Here is a 20951-nt window from a genome sequence, read left to right as displayed (position 1 = left end):
AGAGGGCTCACAGCAGAAACTCAAGTATTTGTTGCTGTATGAGTTAAACAGCAAGGACTTAAGAGCCTTGGCAGCCTTCACTTCCTCTGGCCAACCGGAGATCTCTCCCGGGGCCCAGTTCCTGGGCTGGAAGAGAACTGGGATGGGGGGAGGGGGAGGGGGTTTCAGAAGTGCTTAACAAGCACCAGCTACAAGGACTTTAGGTAAGAGGGGAAGTACTGCAGATTGTAGAGCAAGGCACTAGCAGGGATAATAAACACCCATGCACATTAGAGTAGCAGATTCCTAGCTGAAATATCTGGTCAGTGAGCCAGACTGGGGGGAAGGGCCACGGGAATGACTGAGGGACAGCTGCCTGTTTTGCCCAAGAGGACAGTAGAAATGTTTGGTTTTTGACCTTGGGAACCTAACCACCACCCCACCCCTCCCCCCACGCCCGCACTGTGAATCTCCTTAGGCTTATGGTGAAGTGCTGGGTTGGCTCATGCCTTCTGGACACTGCATGATCTGTAGCAGTCAGTTCCTCTTCCATGTCGAACCATGAGAAATGGACTTTTCCTAGCTGGAGAAAGTCTAGCTGGCCGTGAAGAAACCATTTGTATCTTGGATTTGTATCTTATCTTTCCCTACTAGACTAAGTGGCTTGAGAGTAGGAATCACGTCTTTTAAAATCCCTCTGTATGCCCCACATCACTCGGTAAATGTGGGTTTCCCGGGAATGAGAAAAGACAGAGCCCGGCCCACTCAGCAACACTGTGCTGCTGCCCCTGAGGTTAGGGCAGGGGCGGTTATCATCCGAGAACCGCATCATCTTGATTTAAGGCTGCTTTCTCCCTCACGGAAGCCTCCTTCATACACTTATCAAAACAGTAACACAACAGAGCCACCTGCAGTATGTTAATTTTTTATTCTTCATAAAGTGCTCAAAACATAAAGAACAAGCTCTTTATAAACAGGCGTTACAACTAGGAAGACAAACAGCAAAGCGGAACTGTGCCTGCTCCCTGCCCACCCCACCTGCAGCTCTCCTCCAAGTTATGGCTAGGAGCAAAAACAGCCACAAGAACCCCGGGCTTCAGCTCAAAACTCTTCTGAAGACATCCCTGCCCTGGGCATTTTGGAGGCCCATAATCAAGGGCGAGTGGAAGACCAGGATCAGGACTGAGACTGAATAGAGCCCAGAGGAACACCTAGTGGAGGAGTGATCCCCTTCCTCCTGAAGAGACACCCATCCAACCCCCAATGACCCTCCCGAAACATGATCAAAGTCTTGAGCACCTGTGAACACTCCTCAGCTCTGACGAGTGATTCTTAAGGTAGATAACATGACAGGGGCTTTCCCCCATGTGTGGGACTCCTCGGCTTCATCCTGGCAGAAGGAAGACATGACCCGGAGAGCACATCCCTTTCCACGGCTGTCCGAGTGACCCCACAGGCCGTCTCATGAAGAAGAGGTAGTCACAGAGGAGCTCTCACCTTCTCGGTGGGCCAAAAGCATCCCCCTTCAGCACCTCCTCACCGCACAATGCTAAGGCAGAGTACCCCCAGCCACCAAAGATTCCCTGCAGATACCATGGGCAAGTCTGTCATGTTTTCTGCAAGCAAACCAGGGGCCGGGCCAAAGGACAGACACTTTGTTTCAAAGTGCACTGCAGCCAAGCCAGGCAAGGACATGGAGCAGACCCTTTCGGTCTGGTCAGCAGCTAGTGGGTGAATGGGAGGGCAAGGAAGGCTTTTCCTAAGTGTAGGCAGAGGGGGACCTCCCACTCCCAGAATGTAGTTTTTATCCTAGGACCCTCCTCAATTTGTGCTGAGGGAGGAGGAGAGGATGGCAGGGATGCTGAGGGAGCAGCAGCAGCCTGGCCGGAACCTTAGCTGAAATTAACTCTAGGGGAGGGGCAGAGCATGCAGCAGGGCTGCCCCCACCCTCCTGTCCCATTCCCAGGGCCCCAAAAGATCCAACCCCATGTGCTCAACAGGAGGGGAGGGGGACGCCAACTAGGGTGAGAGGTCTACATCCGGAGGCTTTTGACCCTACCCACAAAAGGCACATTTTAATTGGTTTCCAAAAGTTCAAACCCTGCAGCAGCACAGTTTTGGCATCTGGACAGGCAATGAGAACAGAGCTGAAGGCTTGATCCCCAAACATAAGCAGCCCAAAGCCTGGAGGTGGGTGAGAAGGGGCTCTCCCCACTCCTGTCCCAGCTCTCCATGCATTCACACATGACACTCAATGCAAAAGTCAGCAGACGAGGGTGGGGAGCAGCCCCCATCATCTCCCGCCATCTACGCTGCACTCGCTCGGCAAACAGCTGAAAGCAGTCAGACTTGGGACACGGCAGACTAGACCATACAGGCTGCCTGCTCCCAGGGAAATTGGACGTGAGGCTGAGGAGTAGGTGCCCTGGTTGCCCATAACTCACAGAGAACTGGGCGCTTGGTCCCTGCCACAGCCCCAGTACTACCAGGAGACCTCCAGAGGCTGGAGGGAGGTGGAGAAGACAAGGGTTTAGCCGTGGAAGAAATGCGGGTAATAAAGTATGTCCCAGATACCACCACATCGCATTGCAGCTCACCCCTGCTCCCTCTTGAGGGCGAAATTCTTTGCTCCAATTCCCTGGAGCCCCCAAAGCTAAGGGGTATGAAAATAGGCAGATGGGAAAGACTCAGGGCTCCCAAAGACACAAGTTGTACACAGAACTTGATGGCGCCAATGGCAGTCCAAAGGGCTCCCCTGCCAGCAGCCCCAGTTGAGGCAGGAGAGAGCGGGAACAAGGGGTGACAACAGAGGACAGGCTGCACCCAGACCCAGGTGAGAGTTCAGCGGGAGGGAGGGAGGGAGGGTGCGAGCCCTACTGGGTAGTGGGTCTGCGCCAAGCCTCTGGGGATGGGGGTGAAGAGGGCTACTTGGGGGGAGCAGGGGGAATCTGCAGCAGTGTGGGCGAGGTCTCCATGATCCGCACCAGCAGCCGGTCGATGTAGCTCTCTAGCTCCTGCACGTGCTCGTCGCGCTGGCTCAGCTCCCGCTCCCGCTGCAGGAGCAGACCGATGAGCTCGTCGTGGGTCAGGTGGTAGTATTTGGCCGACTGGTCCAGCACACCAGAGTCCTGAGGCCAGAGGGAGTAAGAGTGAGCAGGACAGCCTCAGGCCCACCTGCACCCCAGTTTCCCCACACAGGCCCTAGGAGCTGCCTCTGTCCCAATGCCAGGGACAGCCTAACTGGCTTCAAGGCTCTGGTGAGGGGGGCCAGTCCTGCTCCTTGCTCCACCCTGCCCAGCACCCGGCCCCTGACCTCGAGACACCTGACGTCTCTTCACAGCACCAAACGTCTGCTCTGACGCCCCAGGCACCCTGCTGGGCCTCACCTTCAGCCTCTTGGCGTCCACAGTCTGGCCAACCTGGGGGGCTGGAGCCACAGGCTGAATGCTGCCAGATGTGACGGTCTTGAGCTTCTCCAGCCCGCTGCTCAGGGCTGTACTCAGACTAGAGCGGGACTGCTTCCTGTCAGGGCTGCCCTCCACTGGGGCAGCACTGAGGGGCTTCACAGGGTGGGGACTGCAAAGACAGAAAGGAGATGCGTTATGGGGAGGGATGGGTGGCACAAGGAAAAGAGGGGCCACCTTCTCTGTGGGGCCAGCAGGTCTCACCACCTGGTGGTGACTGCCCTCCAACGCCCCTGCCCTCACTGCTCTCCTCACTCCACCACCTGCCCCTCCCCACTGCACCCCCTTCACAGGGACAGCAGAGGCCGTCCTGCAGACTTCTCTGTACCTAATCCCAGTCTTTGCCAGAGCCACCCCCTCCAGCCAGCCCCCCTCCCTCCTCTTCTCTACTGTAACGTTTCTCTAGGGGGATGATCAATCCTCCCAGTTTCCTAATTTTCCCAGGACCGGGGATGCCTAGGATGTGGGACTTCCAGTGCTGCTAAAGCCAAGGAAGACCTGAGCAGACTGGGGTGCTTGGTCACTCGCCCACCTCTACCAGCTGCTTGCCATCAGCATTTACAGAGGCCTGAGAAACCCTCCCTTGGCCTTGTCTTCACCTAGCCCTCACCCTCAGTCATCCCCACCTCTTCTTCCTTCTCACCCAGCCTCTCCAGAGCATGTGGACCACATTCTGTCTCTACAAGTTCCCACCTTTCGTTGACTCCTCAACCCTTTAGGACAGTGGCCCCCACCGGCCCGTCACAAGTGTTCCTGCTGAGGCCACCAACCCCTCAGTTCTCACCTCACTGACCTCTCTGCAGAACTGACGCTTGGACTGCTCACTCACTCTTTCCTTTGGACTGCTCTCCTCCCTGGTTTTCCTCAAGACCTCCGTCTGGTTTCCTGACACCTGACATCCTTCCCAGGCTCAACTGAGGGTCTGCCCCTGGGTCCTCTCCCCTCCACCTCTGATCTCCATCTTCAGCCCAGACCTCACCCCTGAGCTCTAGACCTAGGCAGACAGTTGCAGGCTGGCTCCAGAGGAACCCACACTCCCCCCCGGCCTGCCTGCCCTTTCCTACGCTCCCTCATGGTGAGCGCCAGGCACCATTAGCCTCGTACGGCTCTAGTCAGAAACCTAGGAACCCCTCGGAACGCCCCCCACTCCCACCTCAGCCTTGACAAACGTCAAGCCCTGCTGCCTTCTCACCTTCTCTCACACTATCCCCCCCTCTCCAAGCCAGCGTTGAGTAAACCTTTTTCCAGCCACACCCAACTGCTAAATCAGCTCCTCCGGGGCAATCTTGCCCACCTCCAACCACTCCTCCATTCTGTGTGGGACAAGGGTCTCACCTCCCCAGTGGCTCCCTATCAAGGTAAGAAAACACAATCTCTAACACAACCGGGCCCCTGCCCTTTCTTCCTGACCCCCTACTCCCTCATTCACTCCAGCCAGAGGAAGACGTGCTCGCTCTCATCTTTAGGTTCTTGTCAAAGCTGCTGCTGTCTGGAACACTGCCCCTCTGCCTGCTGGCCTGCTAACGCCTACTCATGTTTCAAAGCTGTGCAAGTCCACTTCCTCCAGGAAACCTTCCTGATTCCCCCACGCTAAGGTGACTCTCCTCTGGGATCCCCCAGCACCTTGTACCTGTCACGGGTACCCAAACTGTAAGCATCAGCTTCCAATTCAACTTAACCTGCCTCTAGAGGACCTCCTAAATTTATACTTACTTCACAGAGGAAGTGGAACATTCAGGAGGAGGAAGCAAAACAGCTTATCCCAAGGCCCCCGAACACCACTGAAGGGAGGCCCACCCAGACCCAGAGAAGCCAGCTCTGATACTCAGGACAGGGCTGTGGGTTCAGGGTCACAACCCGGGAAGAGAGGCAGAGAGCCAGGCGGGAGCAGACGGTAGGGAAAAGAACACATCCCAGCCCCTCCTGCCCATCTAGGAGTTTATGTTAAGGGTGAGGATGTAAAGGCAGCTCTCATGCCACCTTTGGGCTGTGCTGAGGGAGGGCAGGAATACCAGTGCGGCATAAAAACCCCCTGAATGGGGGGCCAGGAGTCTTGGGCTCTCAGTCTGACTGCCCCCCCACTACATCTGAGGGACCCTGGACCCTGCAGCTCTCATAGACTCCATTTCCTCATCTGATAAATGGGGACAGCTCTACTTGGCCCATCAACGTCATGATGGAAGGAACATGCCAAGTACAGATGTGACGCCAACTCTGAGGAGAATAAAACTTCCAGAAAGTGGTGAGTATAATTAGAAGTGGTGCTGGAGTGTGGCAGGGCCAGCTGAGGATGCTGTCATCAGAGCAAGGAAGCCCTAACCACCTCCTCTCCCTCACTTCTGGGATCAGCATCACCACCTCCCACTGGAACAGCAGTCGGGAGCAGCCCAGGCTCCTTCCCACCCACTTTTCGCCTATCAGCACTGGCCCCCTGGGGTTTCCCTTCCCCGGTTCACTTTTATCTTCCCCTCTGGATTGGGAACTCCTTGGGAATACGGTGGGAACCGTGTCTTTCATCTCTGTTCAGTGCCTGTCACACAGTCGACACTCAGTGAATCCGGATGACCAAAGGTATGAGTTGGTGGGCTGGGGGCCTCCCAGAGGCCGGCCAGTGCTGGAGCCTGTGCCCCTCTGCTCCTCCCCACGCCCCACTTCTTCACTCAGGTCTCCTGAAGTGCTAGACTCCCTCTGGGCTTTGCTGCCCCATCTAAGTCGTACGCCATTCCCCACAGTGACCTGTCTCTCCGGGCCTCAGCTCTGGTCACCCCTCACCAGCCACCCGGTGAGGTCACGGCCTCATAATTCTTCCAAAAGAGACCAATGCCACAGTGACCACAGTCACACAGGCATCCTCTGTCCACTCAGCACAGTCCTAAGCACGTCAGGACCACCCCCTGAAAGGCACAAATGCAAACCGATGAGGCACCTGCTGGGGTCAGGAAAAAAACATTTTTCTGAGGGTCATGTATGTGGGGAGCATCTTAGCTTTTCTTTTGTCCTCTAAAGGTATCTTGGCTCTCCTCTCTGACCTCAGGACCAGTCCCTCCCCTCTGGCTCTCTGCCTTCCACAGTCTGCTCCCCCAAGGGCCGCCATTTGACAAGCTGCACTGCCCTAGCCCCTCCTGTGCTGAGAACCCGAGCTCACATCCCCCTTTCCCTGCTGGCCCATATCACTTCTCCCCACCTCATTCCTCACCCCCTACACCTCATCATCATCATCCCCCAAACCCCCGGCTTATGGGGACACCTGCTGGTCCAAGGTCCCAAGAGGAAGCAGCTTCAGAGACAGTACCACGGAAGGCGCACGTCTCCAAAGCTTCTGCCGTCCTGCCTTGGGGTGAAGGAACCCCTCACCGGCCCCTGGAGGAGCTGAAGCTGCTCTGCGCCCCCCTTCCTCCTAGAGACTGGTTTCTGGGCGCCTGCTCACCTGGCACTGGGATGTGGCTCCTCAGCTGGTCGTGTCTCCAAGGGCAGAAGCGCAAGCGGGGAGGCTGGGGTGACTGCAGCGTGGTCCTCCCCAAGTGGAGGGGGGGAGCTCCCAGTGGGGGAGGCTGGCTCCCCGGGGGGCGGGGAGGAAGAGGTCAGGGGCCAGGCTCCAGGCAGGGGCGAGCACGGAGGGCTAGGCCCCCCGTGGTGGCGGCTGGCCCAGGGTGGGAGAGGGGGCCGCGGACAGGCAGGTTCTGCGGGGGTGGGCAGCTCTTCGGGACCACAGTGGACGGAAGGGTCCCTGGACCCTGGAAGGGATGTGGACGGGAGGCTGGGGGGATCTTGGCTCCCCTGAGGCAAGAAGGGGTTCAAGGCATCCTCTTCCGAGACCCACAAGTCAGCAAGCTGAGAGCTGCCTGACAGGAACCCATGTGCCTCTCCTACTGGTTCCTGGGTCTGGGCCTCAGGAGCCTCAGGGCCTTCTCCTCTCTCTGGAGCCGCCCAGATCTGCTGACTCTGAAGAGCCAAGGTCTTTGAGGGTGTAGGGGCAGGACCCTGAGGACAGCTGGTGGGCCGAGGTAGGCAGGGCCCAGACACAGGAGGGCTGGCATCCTCTGCTAGATCTTCCAGGCCTGGCCCACCCAGCATGGCTCCAGAGTGGCTGTCAGACTCTGACTCCGGCTTCTCGCCGCCCTCCTCCTCCTCCTCAGCCGCCTGGGGACCAGCAATCAACGCACTTGGGAAGACATCTTCTCCTCCCATCTCTGACCCCCTGCTACCCAGCCCCCCTGCCGCTTTCTCCTTCTCTTCCTCCACCGCTGCCTCCTTCTCCTGGGAATCTGAGGGTGTGAGGAGACGCGGTGGCTTGGGCGGTGCTGTGTTGGGCTGCAGCCCCTCGTTCGACACCCACTCAGGTTCGGGCTCTGACTCCGGCTCCAGTGGGGGAAGCCCCTCACTCCTCTTGGGGCTCACAGGTTCTGGCGACTCTGGCTGCATCTGGGGAGTGGGCGGCTCATCGGACTCTCCCCGCAGGACTGGTGAGGAAGCCTCAGCTGCAGGAGAAACGGTGACCACATCCCACGGCCAGGAATCGTCAACTGTGTCGAGCTCATGGAAAAGCTGGCTGCCATCTCGGGACGCCTCCTCGTCCTGGCCCTCAGGGGCACTGTCTGGGCCAGGCAGCCTCTCCCACAGATTGATCACTTCTGGGGAGCTAAACAGAGACGTCGCACTGTCTGCCAGACTCTGCCCTGCTTCCCCTCCTGGGGCGGGCAACTCCCTGTCTGCTTCAGAGTCTGAGGCTCTCGGGTGCAGCTGGGCTGACGCGGAGGGCAGGCAGGCCCCTTCCGCCCCGAGGGGCCCCGGGTCAACCACACTCCTGCTCCGAAGGTCCAGTCCCAAGTCCAGAGGAACTCTGGGCTCCAGCCACACGCTGCTCCCACCTCCTTCTCCTCCCCCAGGGTCCCCCTGGGGCTCAGCTGCTTTCACTGTCACGGCCCCAGGGCCTGGGTCTTGCTGCCCAGTCACCTCCAGCCCCACTCCTGCTGGGGCCAGGATCTCACTCCTGGCCTCTGGACGCAGCCTGCTGGCAGCAAAGATGTTGAAGGTGTCGTCCCACTCAGGCGGGGCTTTCCCAGGGGAGGCCAGGGGAGTGGGGCTGGCCCTCGAGGCACTGGGGAGAGAGGGAGCAGGTGAAGGAGAGTTTAGTGCTATGTCGGCTACGAGCTCCTCGAAGAAAGGGTTGCTCTGCAGGGAGGAGAGGAACGGGTTGGTAAGACCCAAGAATCCCCATGGGTGGCTTCAGGGATGGCGGTGGCAGCGGCAGCAGCGGCAACAGCGGGGGAGGTGGCTGCAAAAAGGTTAGTGCTTAGCATAGGAGCAGAGGTGGGAGCAGGAGTGGGGGGGCCGGAGCACAGGGGGAGCAGGGGACGTGGTGAGGAAGAGCAGCTGGGTCAGATTCTACCTGAGGAGACACGTCCAGGCTGTGGAGGGAGACAAAACCGTGAGCCTCCTGGTTAATGCCAAGACTGGAAACGCCCCTGCTGAACACCACACCCCTGCCCGCCACCTGCCTGGGGAAGAGGTGCCACCGTGCTCCCCGAGCTGGGCTCGGGCACGTGGGCCAGGGGACGGAGGGAAGACCCCGATGTGTACATGACAAGGCATCACCCAAGGATGAAGATTCTAGGCAGAGCTCATCCGGTCCTCACACCCACCCCGAGGAGCAAGAATCCCACTTAACAGGAGTGATCCCAACTACTACCCCATGCTGACGACTACTCGAGGCCAGACTGACACCTGAAGAACCAACCAGAAAGCACCTGACATCCCTTTATGGACTGAGACAGAGGAAAGAAAATACCAGCTGGCTTGGACAGGATAAAGAGACCAGAGAAAAGCAAGGCCCAGGTATTTGGCTGGATGAAGCCAGCACTAACAGAACCCAGCCGGTGCCCGACATTCTGACTCCTGAAACAGCCTGGGTCCTCCTGAACCCTTGCACAAATGAGAGGTAATGATGGGGCTGTTAACAGGCAGGACAAGGTGTCAGCTGGAGAGGACGTGGCCTTTTTGCTTCTGGGAAGGGTACCATAACTGGCCAAGGAGGACAAGACACTGCTGAGGATGTCTGCTGTCAGGCATCCACCTGGCCTGGCACATGGCAGGCAGCCTCCCTCACCAAGGGCACCCACGGGCCAGCCTTGGAAGCAACGCTGCTGGGGAGACAGAGGCTGGGATGTGGCAGCAGAGGCAGCAGCAGCAACTCTGGATGTCACCAGGGGCCTCCCAGGGTCCCCCACACAGATCCCTGGCCCCCCTGGGAAATCCACTCCTTGATAATACACTCACACTCCCCAAGATACGTGCTGGCCTTCAGGTGTCCCCTCCAGGGTCTTCTTGGAGGGGGCATGTCCTGCACTTGTACCTTATCTACAGCATGCAGCTGACGTGAGGGGAATGGGAAGGAATAGACTCTAAAATTAGAGCTCTTGGCTTCCCCGGGACAACCCCCGGACACAGACAGAAGTCCAGAAAGACAGTGCAGGGGGAAAGGGGGACCCAACACCCCTGCTTTCAGCAGTCTGACAATGGTTTGAGGCTCCTTGCAGCTGAGCCCAGACTTCAGGGGCCTGTCAGTGGCCTGGATTTGCCTGCTATTTGACCCCCACCTTCAGCCCCCTCTAAGCCCCAAGACCCCCATTCCTTGACCCCTGCCAGCCCAGGTGGAAACATCCTGAAGAACTCCTACACATCCACCTTCTCCACTCAAGCTGCTTCTTCCCACGGGGAAATGCTCGGGGCGAGCCCTGAGGTCCCAGAAGCCAGGCCTCACCAATCAGCCCACGAGGAACGATGGTTGGGGTAGGAGGGGCACCTATGGAAAGAGGCCCAGAAGTCTGGAGCCAGGATTCTTCCGGGAACCCAGGGGCCAGACGGAGCAGGTCCCACACAGAGCTGGGCAGAGGCAGGGCCAGCTCATCCGCAGACACCGGGGGCAGGCAATGGGAAGGAGTCCAGTTCAACCAGCAGCACAGGTGGGCTACCCAGACAGGCTGGAGTCTATGAGCCCAGCCTCACAGGCAAGACACAGCCAGGTCCCCACCCCTGGGTTTCTCTTAAGAATCTAGCTTCCAGAGACTCTCCTAATCCTGTTTCTGCCCGACAATAACTCCCGGCCAGGGCGGGCATAGAAAGTCCCATCCTCTCCCACCCCACCAGGGCTTCCCAGAACAGCTCTGCCTCTGCGGTCAAGGCACGGTAAAGACACCAAAAGAGGGAGGATCCTGAGCCCAGAGTCCCAACACCTCCAAAGGCCCCTTTTCTCCCTTCATCGAGATATATCTACCTTGGGGACCAAGGAGAGCAACGTACCACCACCATGTGGGTCAAGACCCTGCCCTCAGCCCACCCCCACCATCGGAGCACCCACTCCCGACACAGCCCAACCCTGCCGGCAGGACTCAGCCCCCAGGAACAGGGCTGGGGGACTCTGAGCTGTCTCTCCCCAGTGCCCTGTATGACAAGTGGACAGAGGGGTCTGATGGAAGCAGCCCCATCAGCATTAAATAGCACCAAGCTTAGCTCTACACCCCTCAGCCCCAGCCTGGCCCCACTCACTCTTACAGTCTTGCAGCAATCTGGCTGACTGTCAGAACCGCAGGGCAGGAGAGGGCAGGGAAAGGGCTGGGAGCCCCAGGCTCGGCTGGCAACCCTCCCCGCACTGGCTACCCACAGGTGCACACAAACCCGTTGGTATGGAACCAGCAAAGGGCTTTCCCTGGAGGAAGGTGTGCCCCAGGGGCCAGGCCTGGCAGCCTCCCCAGAGCCAGCACAACCTCTGAGAGCCTCTTGTCCATCCCTCCTACCCAGTAACACGTCCCCCTGTCCCCATGCCTCCCTCACCCTTGCTCAACACCAGGCGCACACTCTGAAAGTTCTTACTTTAAAAAGTCCCCTCCCGGAAATTCCCTGGCAGTCCAGTGGTTAGGGCTCCACATTCTCACTGCTGAGGGCCCAGGTTCAATCCCTGGTCAGGGGACTACCGTCCCACAAGCTGTGCGGCACAGCCAAAAGAAAAAAAAAATTCCCCTGCCTACCATTCCACCTGGCACAGATCAGATCAGAGACACATTCCCATGTGTGGTTATCTTTGCAGGGTATGCTCAGAGGACAGAACCCACCATGCTAGCCCAGCACATTGCTGTCCCCCCGCCAAGCAGCAGGGGCTACAACATATGCTGACTTATCTTCTCTTTTAGGACCAAAAGTTGGGGAAAGAAATCAGAAGTCCAAATGTCTCTGCCCCTTTGACCTGACAGAATAAAACTTCAGGGCCTTACTGTGGCTTAAGAACCTTAGAGCAATTGGATGAACCTGCCACTTAATACAGCAATCACCTGTTCCCTCCAACAGCCCCCCTTCTTCTTAAACACAGCCGTTGCTAGGTAACTCACTCTGTAGCGAGGGGCCAGGTTTCACTGGTGAACAGCTCTTCCTTAGACTGAGATGAGCTATGTGTCCTTGTTATTTCCATGCATTGGTCCCAGAGGTGGCATGTGGATCTGCAAAGACTCTCCCACAGGCACTCCCTGAAAAGGCTAAAGCCAGCCTTTCAGGCATACCCACCCCAGCCAAAATGCCTTCAGCCAGCCCTCCTAAGGCTCCATCTCCTGGTGTCTGCCTGAGATGTGCCCCGATGTCCAGGAAACATGACTGGACACATCCTCTCCCTTCATCTGGGCACAGTGAGGTGACACAGTGGGGCCTTGCATGCTCTAAGTAGGCAGACCATATAATTTATCTTCCAAACCAGAATGTTTTTAATAGAGTAAAGGGGCACTACTAACTATGCCAGGAAAACAGGCACAAACAGGATTTATGGCCACACTAACTCTAAGTCACTGGCATACAACACAGTTACACGTTTACACCACTGCGAACGCCGCTGAGACCCCGAGCTCTCTCAGCAGCCAGCGCACACTCCAGGCTCATCAGGACCTCACTGCTCACCACCTGGTGAGGGGCTGGGGCAGATGCAGAGACTGCTGAAGGCCACCACGATACACTTGCCTCTGTGTTGGGCCATGCTTACCCCCAATTTAAAAAAATGTCTGTATCTAACACTTGATCTCCTACTGTGCACAAAGTTCTGTGGTTAGTGTGAGGGGAGGGAACACAGGAGCTTGAGATGACCTGCTCTCAGAAAGCTTATACGTACCCTAAAAGGGTCAGAAAGGGACAGACACAAAGACAATTCGTTTTGGCACTGGTGGTTTCAACACACACGGTCTTGACGGTCCTAAACACACACTAAAGTGACCTGTGCTGCAGCTCAGGGTGAATGGCTCACAGCAGGGCTGGTGAGCAGGGATGAGATCTGTGGCCCAAACCTCAACCAGCCATTCCCCAGCCCCCCGCCCACATGCTGGTGGGGGCTAGTGCAACAGTCATGGGACCTGGCAGATGAGGGACAGGTCAGGAGGAACAGGAGGACCATCTTCCTGGCCTCTCCCAGCTGCTGCCTTCTCCAACAGCAACAGTTTTTTCTCTGGATACTGTGCACAGCACATACTGCTTCTGGCCTCTGCACGGGGCCTCAGTGCAATGTGGGAACACTAGAGGGCGCTGCTGCCCTGCCTAGTGAGGAACACCCAGCAATCTGCAATGGTAGCCCCGGGGCAGAGGCACCCAAACCTCTGGACCTGTGGACAGGATCTCCTTGGGTGTCTCGCAGCTACATTCGGTCACTCCAGTTCTAGGTGTCCAACTTATGGCTTCCTGCCGCAAGTCAGCTCACCTCTTATTCTCTCCTCAAAGGCCCCAAGACCTCTGGGCAAGCACCAAGGGTGGTTTCTTCCAGGCCAGCCCTTCCCTCCGAGGCACACAGGGCCAGCGTGATGCTGACAGGGCTCAATGTCCAGGTCTCACACCTCTGCAGGCCAGGTCACTGCACCCCAAGAATAGTCCCTCCCACCCTGCCTGGAGGCAAGGCCACAGAGCCTGCCCCTTCAGCCACTGTAAGCAAATGGGTCCCAGGGAGGGCAGGAGGCCCCATCTGCCCTCCAACCTGCAGAGGACGAGCTCGGAATTCAAGTACGAGAAGGGCAAAACCCTCAGCTCCCTTACGTTCGTCCATCACCCAACTTCTCTTGCCTCTGAAAGGCCATTAGGAGACATGGAGAAACAAGGAAAACAGAGGCTGTAAGCACCAGCAACGGCAACCGCAACATCACTGTCATGGCCTGCAGAGCTCGAGCCCAAAGCCTGGCACTCGCCTAGAAACAGCCTCACAGAGAAATGTCCCCCACATCCATCCCACCCTGGAAGAGGCCCAGAGACACCCCATGGACAACAGCACTGAGCCCACGGTCTGTGTCCCTCCCTCCACCACACCACCTACAATCTCTGAGTTGTCACAGGGCCACCAGCTCAGCCTGGGCATCCCCTTCTTCCTCTAGGCTGCAGGTAGCCAGCAGTTCCCCTGGGCTCCGGTGAGGAGGGCTGGGCAGTAGGGAACCGAAGCTCTCCTAAGCAGGGGAGACATCACCCAGAGACTGATCCACCCCACACACCCATCGATGAGGCTGTACGGAGAGCTGCCAGGCGGCCAGGGCTCAAACCTCAAAGGCCCTGCGTTTCTCTCCCTGGTCCTCTGAGCAAACTCAGAATTTCACAGGGCAAGAAAAGAACCAGGACTTCAGGAGTCTTCTCCCCTCTGCTGGGGAAGAGGTTTAGGGCCCCTCCCTTTGCCCTATCTCCTGGCCCTTTACCACTGCGCCCACTCTTCCCACCCCGCCTCCGGCCCACATAGCCACTGATGGGGACAGGCAGGCTTGCTGACAGGACAGTAACGGCCGCCCTTGCCACACTGGCTGGGGTTGTCACAGATGCTCCTGTCCAGGGCTGGCCCTGGGCCCTTGGCAGGGGGGAACACCTGCTCCTGGCCAAAGCCCGGAGCCCCTCCCTGGGCCCTGCTGGATAGTGAAGCAGCCTCCGCTGGCTCCAACTTAGGAGGAGATCAGAGGGCCAGGGTGAGGGCTAGGGACTCTGTCCCAGGCCTAGGCTGAAGGACTCCTGCATTCCTCTCCCAGGTGGGACTCAGCATATTCAAAACAGAGCAGCCGCCATCAGCACTTGCCATACCCCAAGACCAAGAGACACCAGAGAGGGCCAGAGCCCCAGGAGTCTCTAAGGACACAGGGTAGGTCACAGATTTCAGGGGAGCTGCCCACAGCCTCCGGCCAAGGCCGGGGAGCAACCGGGGGTGAGTGTACAGGGGAGGGGGTGGACACATCAATTACTCAACTCCCATCTCTCAGAGAGAAGAGAGCACAGAGACAGCTGGGACGGCTGGTGTGAAGCCATCTAGCTTCGGAAAGGGTGGGGGAAGTCTGAGGTGAGTCCTTGGTCCCCACCTCTCTACCTGCCAAAGCTTGGTGACCTTGAGGCCAGGGGGCAAGAGGTAGAGGTTGGGAAGCAAAGAATTCATACAAACGGCCTTTCCTGCTTTTGTCCTATTCCTCCCCCTCCCACAGGGGATGGGTGTGCCAACTCAGGAAGTGAGGCCCACGGGACCCCCAGAGCGCTGTGCCCTTCAACTCACCTGCGTCCACGTGCAGACAACAAGCCGCGGCTTAGGGAGACAGGGTTCCCCGCTCAACCATGCAAAGCCAGAGCCCCAGCAGCCTGCCCAAGGGTCCCATCCTGCCCCATTCTCCCTGCCCCGGGGTTCGGTGCAAATACCCCAGCATCCACCCCAGGGATCAAAGCTGGTCTTGCCAAGGACGTACCTGGGTTTCTGAGTTGGTTCCTTGGCTTCTCTCAAGCCAAACCAGCTACTTTTGGCCTTTTCCTCCCCACTGGACGAGTGGTGTGGGGAGGGCCCCAGAGTGGGAACCCCCTTCTCCCCCAGAGAGCCTCGGCGCCCCATCTCGCTCCGACTCAGCCCCTGGTGGTGATGGTGGAAAAGGCCCATCCGGGGCTTCCGCTCCTCCTTCCGGGCTCCCTCCTTCTCGGCCACAGCCTCAGAGGAGGCCACCATAGGTGTGGCGACCTGCACCGGCCTCCCCTCTGAGGGCCAGGCCCCCTCCTCCTCTCCAGAGCAGCGGGCCCCGACGGCCAGCACCTGCGAGCTCAGCTCCTCCTGTCCAGGCACCGCCTCTGAGCTGCCGGTGCGGCGGCTGCCTCTGCCCCAGGAGTCATCCGCAGAGCGCGGCCCCTCCTCAGAGGGCCGGGAGGAGACAGTGTGCAGGGGGCCAGAGATGGAGCTGCGGTGCCGCAGGGGCCCCTGGGGCTCCTCAGTGTAAATGTGGCTCCCGTTGACGCAGAGAGAGGAGCGGGAGGCCCCGTCAAGGTGGCCCTGAAGGTCAAGAAGGGCCCGGGGAGGAGCGGCTCGCACCTGGCTGGCCTCATCGCTGTACGTCCTTTTATGGGTGAGCGACTTGGGGGACTGTGCCGAGTCCCTGCCTGGAAAGGAAGCACACGCCGAGTTAGAAGCCCGCTGCCCGGCCCGGCCTTCCCTACACCTGAGGGGAGAGCCCGCACTGCCCCCCTCCCCTCCCCTCCCCTCCCCTCCCCTCCCCCCTCCCCACTCACCCCCTTCGGAGGACAGCCAGCTGCTGCGGCTGGGCGAGCGGGTGAGGAGCTCGGCCCCGGGGCCCTGGTAGGCCAGGGTCCCACTGGCTGAGGACAGGGTGCTGTCCGAACCTAGCGAGGTGTTGGACTGGGTCAGGGAAGACTTCCGCAGCTTGTTGCGGAGGAAGAAGCCTTTGGCTTTGCCCATCTTGCTCAGGCTGCCCAGCTCGGGGTCCTCCAGGGCGCTGCTTGGGAGGATGGCAGAGGCGGATTCCAGATCAAACTTCTTCTTGCCCTTCATCTTGTCCTTGATCCTACTGAAGGGGGACCGAGGCTTGTCCTTCACGGACAGGTCAAACATGCTGGCGCTGAGGTTGTTGCGCGTGAACTGGATGCTGACCTGGATCTCTCCACGCTCCTTCTCCTTCTTGCCTGCCTTTGAGTGCAGCTTGTACCACCTGTGAGAAGGGGGTGCCGGGGCTCCGGTCACAGGTACGTCTCAGAGCCCCTCTCTGCTTCAGGAGCCACGACAGCCTCCCCACACAGGCTTCTGCTCTGACACATAAGCCCTGCCGCCTTCCAGGCCACAAGAACAGCTAAGAAACTACCCACAACTTTTCCGTGATGAAGGAAACCACATCCCACGTGGGGGAAGCTCTTCGGCACTACCAGGCAGGGCAGCCAAGTGACCCTCCTGACCCGGCACCTTCCCTGGAGCTCAGAGACCTCCCCTGCCCCAGCCCCCTACATCTGAAACTCTGAGGCCCAGAGCAGCAAGGCCGGGTCTGAGAGGAACCCTTTCAACTCCAGGCCCCAGGTACAGACACACCTACCCACATTTTCCCATTTACATCATCTCCTTTGGCTAGTCCCAGCCTAAGCTCTGCTCTGAGCCACCAGTGAGTCCAGGAAAGAACAGCTCACCCAGAGGCCCAGGGCCAGGAACACTAGTGCATGTACACACACACACACACACACACACACACACCCCTCACCCGCTCATTTACTCACCCCAAGCCCTGCCAGGAACACCTCTGCAAGCTGGAGGAACAGACAAGAAGGCATAAACGGGCCTTAAGCAAGAGACCCAGGGAAGGGAAAGAGCACTCACTCATCTGTAAGCATCTGCCGTGTGTGACAAAGGAATGCGGGGGTGCTCATCTCCCTTCCATTTACACCTCACAACAAACCTGGGATTTTACAGATCAGGAGGTCAAAGCTCTGCGGTGAAGTAACTTATCCAAGAACAAGCAGCCAGGAAGGAGACTCTAATCAATAATAATGTATTGCTATTGGCTCATCATTCATAACAAATGTACCACACTAATGTAAGAGGTTAATAATAGAGGAAACTAGAGCAGGAGGGGGTGTGAGGGAATATATACGGGAGCTCTCTGTACTTTCCACTTGTTTTTCTGTAAACCTAAAACTAAAACTAAACTCTATTAATTAAAAAAAGAAGACACAGTGAGCACACAGAGAACACAATGACCAAGAGATCATGAAAGAAGCAATACAAGAAAGTTCTCCTGAAGGACATGAGCACCAGCACAGAAGGGCCCACAAGCAGGCAGCACAGTGAACGAGGAAAGACCCAGCCAGCAGGTATCACTGCAAGGTTTCAGAGCACCAGGTTTGTACATTCAGGAGACCCTGAAGGTTTCCAAAGAGGGGAGACAGGTTTGTACATTCAGGAATTAGAATAGCATCAGGTCCTCATCAGTAACACTGGGCACCATCTGGAGTCATGCCTTCAAAATTCTGAAGGAAAAGCTTCCAGCATAGAATTCTGGACTCAGCCAACCAGGCATGAACGTGGAATAAAGCCCGGTGGAGGCGGTCAGATTGGTCACTGAAGGGCTCCGAGTCCCTCAGAGGACACACACACCACACCACACACAAACACTACACACTGTACCACACCCCACACGCCTCAGTCCATGCTGTGGTGGTCATCTCCCACCTAAGATCCGCTCACCCCACAACACCAGCTCCTTGAGCTTCTCACGGACATTAAGCGGGAGGTCTTTTGTATGAAAGTCCCTGCACATCCAAATGTCCAGAAATAAGTCACTGCAAGGGCTTGGTGGTGGTGGTGGGTTTAAATGCTGTGACTTTAAAAAAAAAAAAAAAAAAGAAAAGAAAAGGTCTTCCCAGAGACACTTCCAATTGCATCCCTTTGGAAGAGTCCACCATGACTAACCTCTTAGGTGTCCACTGCGGGCTATGCATCCAGCCTCTGCTTGGGGACCACTGGATGGCCTAAGTGAAGGGAACCTGGGCTGTTGGTTTTCCCTCCCAAACCTGAGAGACCACTCCCACTAAGGCTGGGTCAGGACAGACGGCGGCACAAGCAGGGACGGCGGAGGGCTACACTCAGAGGGTGTGTGGGTGTTTACGTGCCGCTCTCGCTCTCATGATGAGTAGGCACAGGGAGGAAAGATGGGGGAGGAGGGGCAGGGAGCGGAGAAGAGAGCTGAGAGACAGACTGACGGGATGCGTGTGAGGATGTGTCTGGGGGCACGAGGAGACATTTAATAGAAAGACAAACCAGCTAGCATCGACATCCTCACACCCCTGCTTTCCCAACCCAACGTCCACTTTGGGCCTGACCCCTTAACTCTTTCAAGGCCAAGTCACCTTGGCCAAACCTGGACCAGGCCTCATTTAGCACAGAAAGATTCTGGGAGGTGGGGCAAAGAGAAGTATATGGACTCCAGCTGCAGGCCCACCAAGCCCTGAGCGACGGGAATCCGCAAGCACAGACATCCTTCACTTGGGCATAAGGGTCACGGGTCCTGAGCCCCAGCTGGTCACACTCCACACACCACAGCAGTAACACTGGTTATCTCTGCGGGGTGAGGTTGCAGGGAACTATCACTTCCCGCATTGCCTACTTTTGTCCTGTTTGAATTTTTTATAAGAGCCATATATTACTGTCGTAATAGGAAAAAGAGACAAAAGAAAATTCCCGTTCCTATCTTATCCTCTCAGTTGGCTGAGACAGAATAGGCTCCTCGCCTCTCCCTCCGACCCCTCGATGAAAGAGGATGCATTACATTACTAGCCCAGCTGAGGCTCAGGTCCTCGGCCCAAAGGATCCTTGTCCCCCGCCCTTCCCAACCCCCTCCCCATAAGGTCACTTCTGCTTCCCCTGCTCTTCCCCAGGGATTTTGGGGTTCTTCTCTGGACTTGCTTTTCAGGGAGGCCAGGAGGGAAAAGAAGACTTTCCTCACCATTTTCTGAGATTCCCGCATCCAGAGCAGAGTGAGGCTGAGAATGGCTGGGACCTGCCTCTGGACCCTCAGTCACTGTTGCCATCTGTCTCCCTATCAGTCAGGGGCAGGACTCATTGGACCCTGCCAGCTACTTGGAGCAGGGCTTCTCCCAGAAGTGTGACAGGCTGAGATGGTGACGGCAAGGCCACACAACCAACAGCTTGTGGACCAAGGCCTGTCACTCCCATCCGTGGCTGAGACCTGGCCAAAACCAATTAGGATTCGACCACGGCCCCAGCACATATCTAGATGGTGGCTATCAGTGCGGGATTTCTTTTTTATCTATTCATACTAAGATACAACCTAAAACCTACTGAATTAGAAAGGCCAGGCCTAGAAATCTACATTTCAAGGTGGAAGGGAGTACCTCCTCAGGTGACTGAATTCATCAGACCCAGTGTGAGAACCACAGTAGGACAGTCCCCTGCCTGCTCTACATCACTTCATGGATCAGAGGCCAACTTTCCCTCCACCTGGGTATATCATCAAGGACACTCAATTGTTACACAGAAGAAACCTGCGTCTCTCCCCTGCCCAGCCAAGCTTGCCTTCCAAAGTCCACTGAACCCACTTCTTCCGAGAGAACTGACCCTAGAAACCCTCATCTCTCTCCCCCTCCCCCCAACCCGGGACAAATTATCAAAGGAACACATACATGGGGGAGGATCAGGCATCAATAAGTACTTTCTATGAATAAAGAGTGCTAAAATGAACAAGGCCTCTATTCCACAAAGCTGCTTTTGAAACAGCACTCACCAGGACAGGAAGAAGGACAGTGATTCTGCCCCAGTACAATTTCCCCGACACGCACTCAGCTCTCAAAGCCTAGATTCTTCAGCCCCTACAGAATGTAAAACAACAACCTGCACATCCTTCACTGCAGGTACTGAACTGTTCCACCTACATGGCACCCACCTCAACCCCTGTACTGTCTGAGCACCTGAACTCCCCAAAGCCCAGGAAGCGTGTGCTCAGGAAACAGGTTTTGACAAAGATGATCATTATCTGGGACTTGTCCCAGGTATGACTGCAGCCAAGACATGCTCCATCAGGAAAGGAGCAGTAAGGGAAAATTCCTTGCATGTAAGAGGTATGTGCCGCTACAGACGCTGCTCTTCACGAGTGACATACAACAGCGCTTCTCAAACTGCAAAGTACAAAAGGATCGCTGAGTCTGGTAAAAATGCAGATTCTGATGCAATGGGTGCAGATGGGCCTGAGAGGCTCCATTTCTACCCAGCTTCCAGGGGATGCCAGGGCTGCTGGCCTGTGGACCACACCTGAGAGGCAGGACAAATGACTGGTGCTATAGAATCAGCAGAGCTAGACTTACTGCATGCTCACTGTGTGCCAAACTCTGTACCTCTTTTACTATCCACACAGTCCAGGAGACGAGATCCATTATCCCCACTATGTGGGTGAGGAAACTAAGTTACAGAGAAGGTTTGTGACTTGCCCAAGGTCAAACAGCTAGTAAGTGATACAGTCGGAACTAGAACATGAAGATTGCCTGACTCCCAGCCCACGTTCTTAACCTTCGACGGACAGCATTTGTCATCAAGCTGAATGCAAACGTTGGGCCTCCAGACACCCTGAGAGGACAGAGGCTGGAAAAGGTACACCACAGAGGCCCAAAGAGGCAAGGAGGTGGCGTATGAAGGCCGGAACCCCCTTCAAAGGGTTGGCACAATCCCAGGAGGATGGAGCCCTGAAAGGTCACTAAGGGAAC

The 20951-nt window shown here is 57.1% G+C and overlaps 1 protein-coding gene across 1 annotated transcript in view; it reads right to left on the bottom strand.

Moving 5' to 3' along the window:
* Positions 1-890: 890 nt before the first annotated feature.
* Positions 891-20951, bottom strand: part of RAB11FIP5 (RAB11 family interacting protein 5) — a 36300-nt gene continuing 16239 nt past the window's right edge. Inside the window, 7 exon segments of the mRNA XM_030877561.2 lie at positions 891-3107; positions 3366-3555; positions 6871-8665; positions 8668-8775; positions 8778-8851; positions 15161-15836; positions 15966-16402. Coding sequence (XP_030733421.1) covers positions 2904-3107; positions 3366-3555; positions 6871-8665; positions 8668-8775; positions 8778-8851; positions 15161-15836; positions 15966-16402 — 3484 coding nt within the window. The 3' untranslated portion in view covers positions 891-2903.

This window comes from Globicephala melas, chromosome 12 (genome assembly GCF_963455315.2).
Source record: "Globicephala melas chromosome 12, mGloMel1.2, whole genome shotgun sequence".
Classification (NCBI taxonomy): Eukaryota; Metazoa; Chordata; class Mammalia; order Artiodactyla; family Delphinidae; genus Globicephala; species Globicephala melas.
Note: the sequence above shows the minus strand (reverse complement) of the source record. Positions and strands in the feature narration are given on the sequence as shown.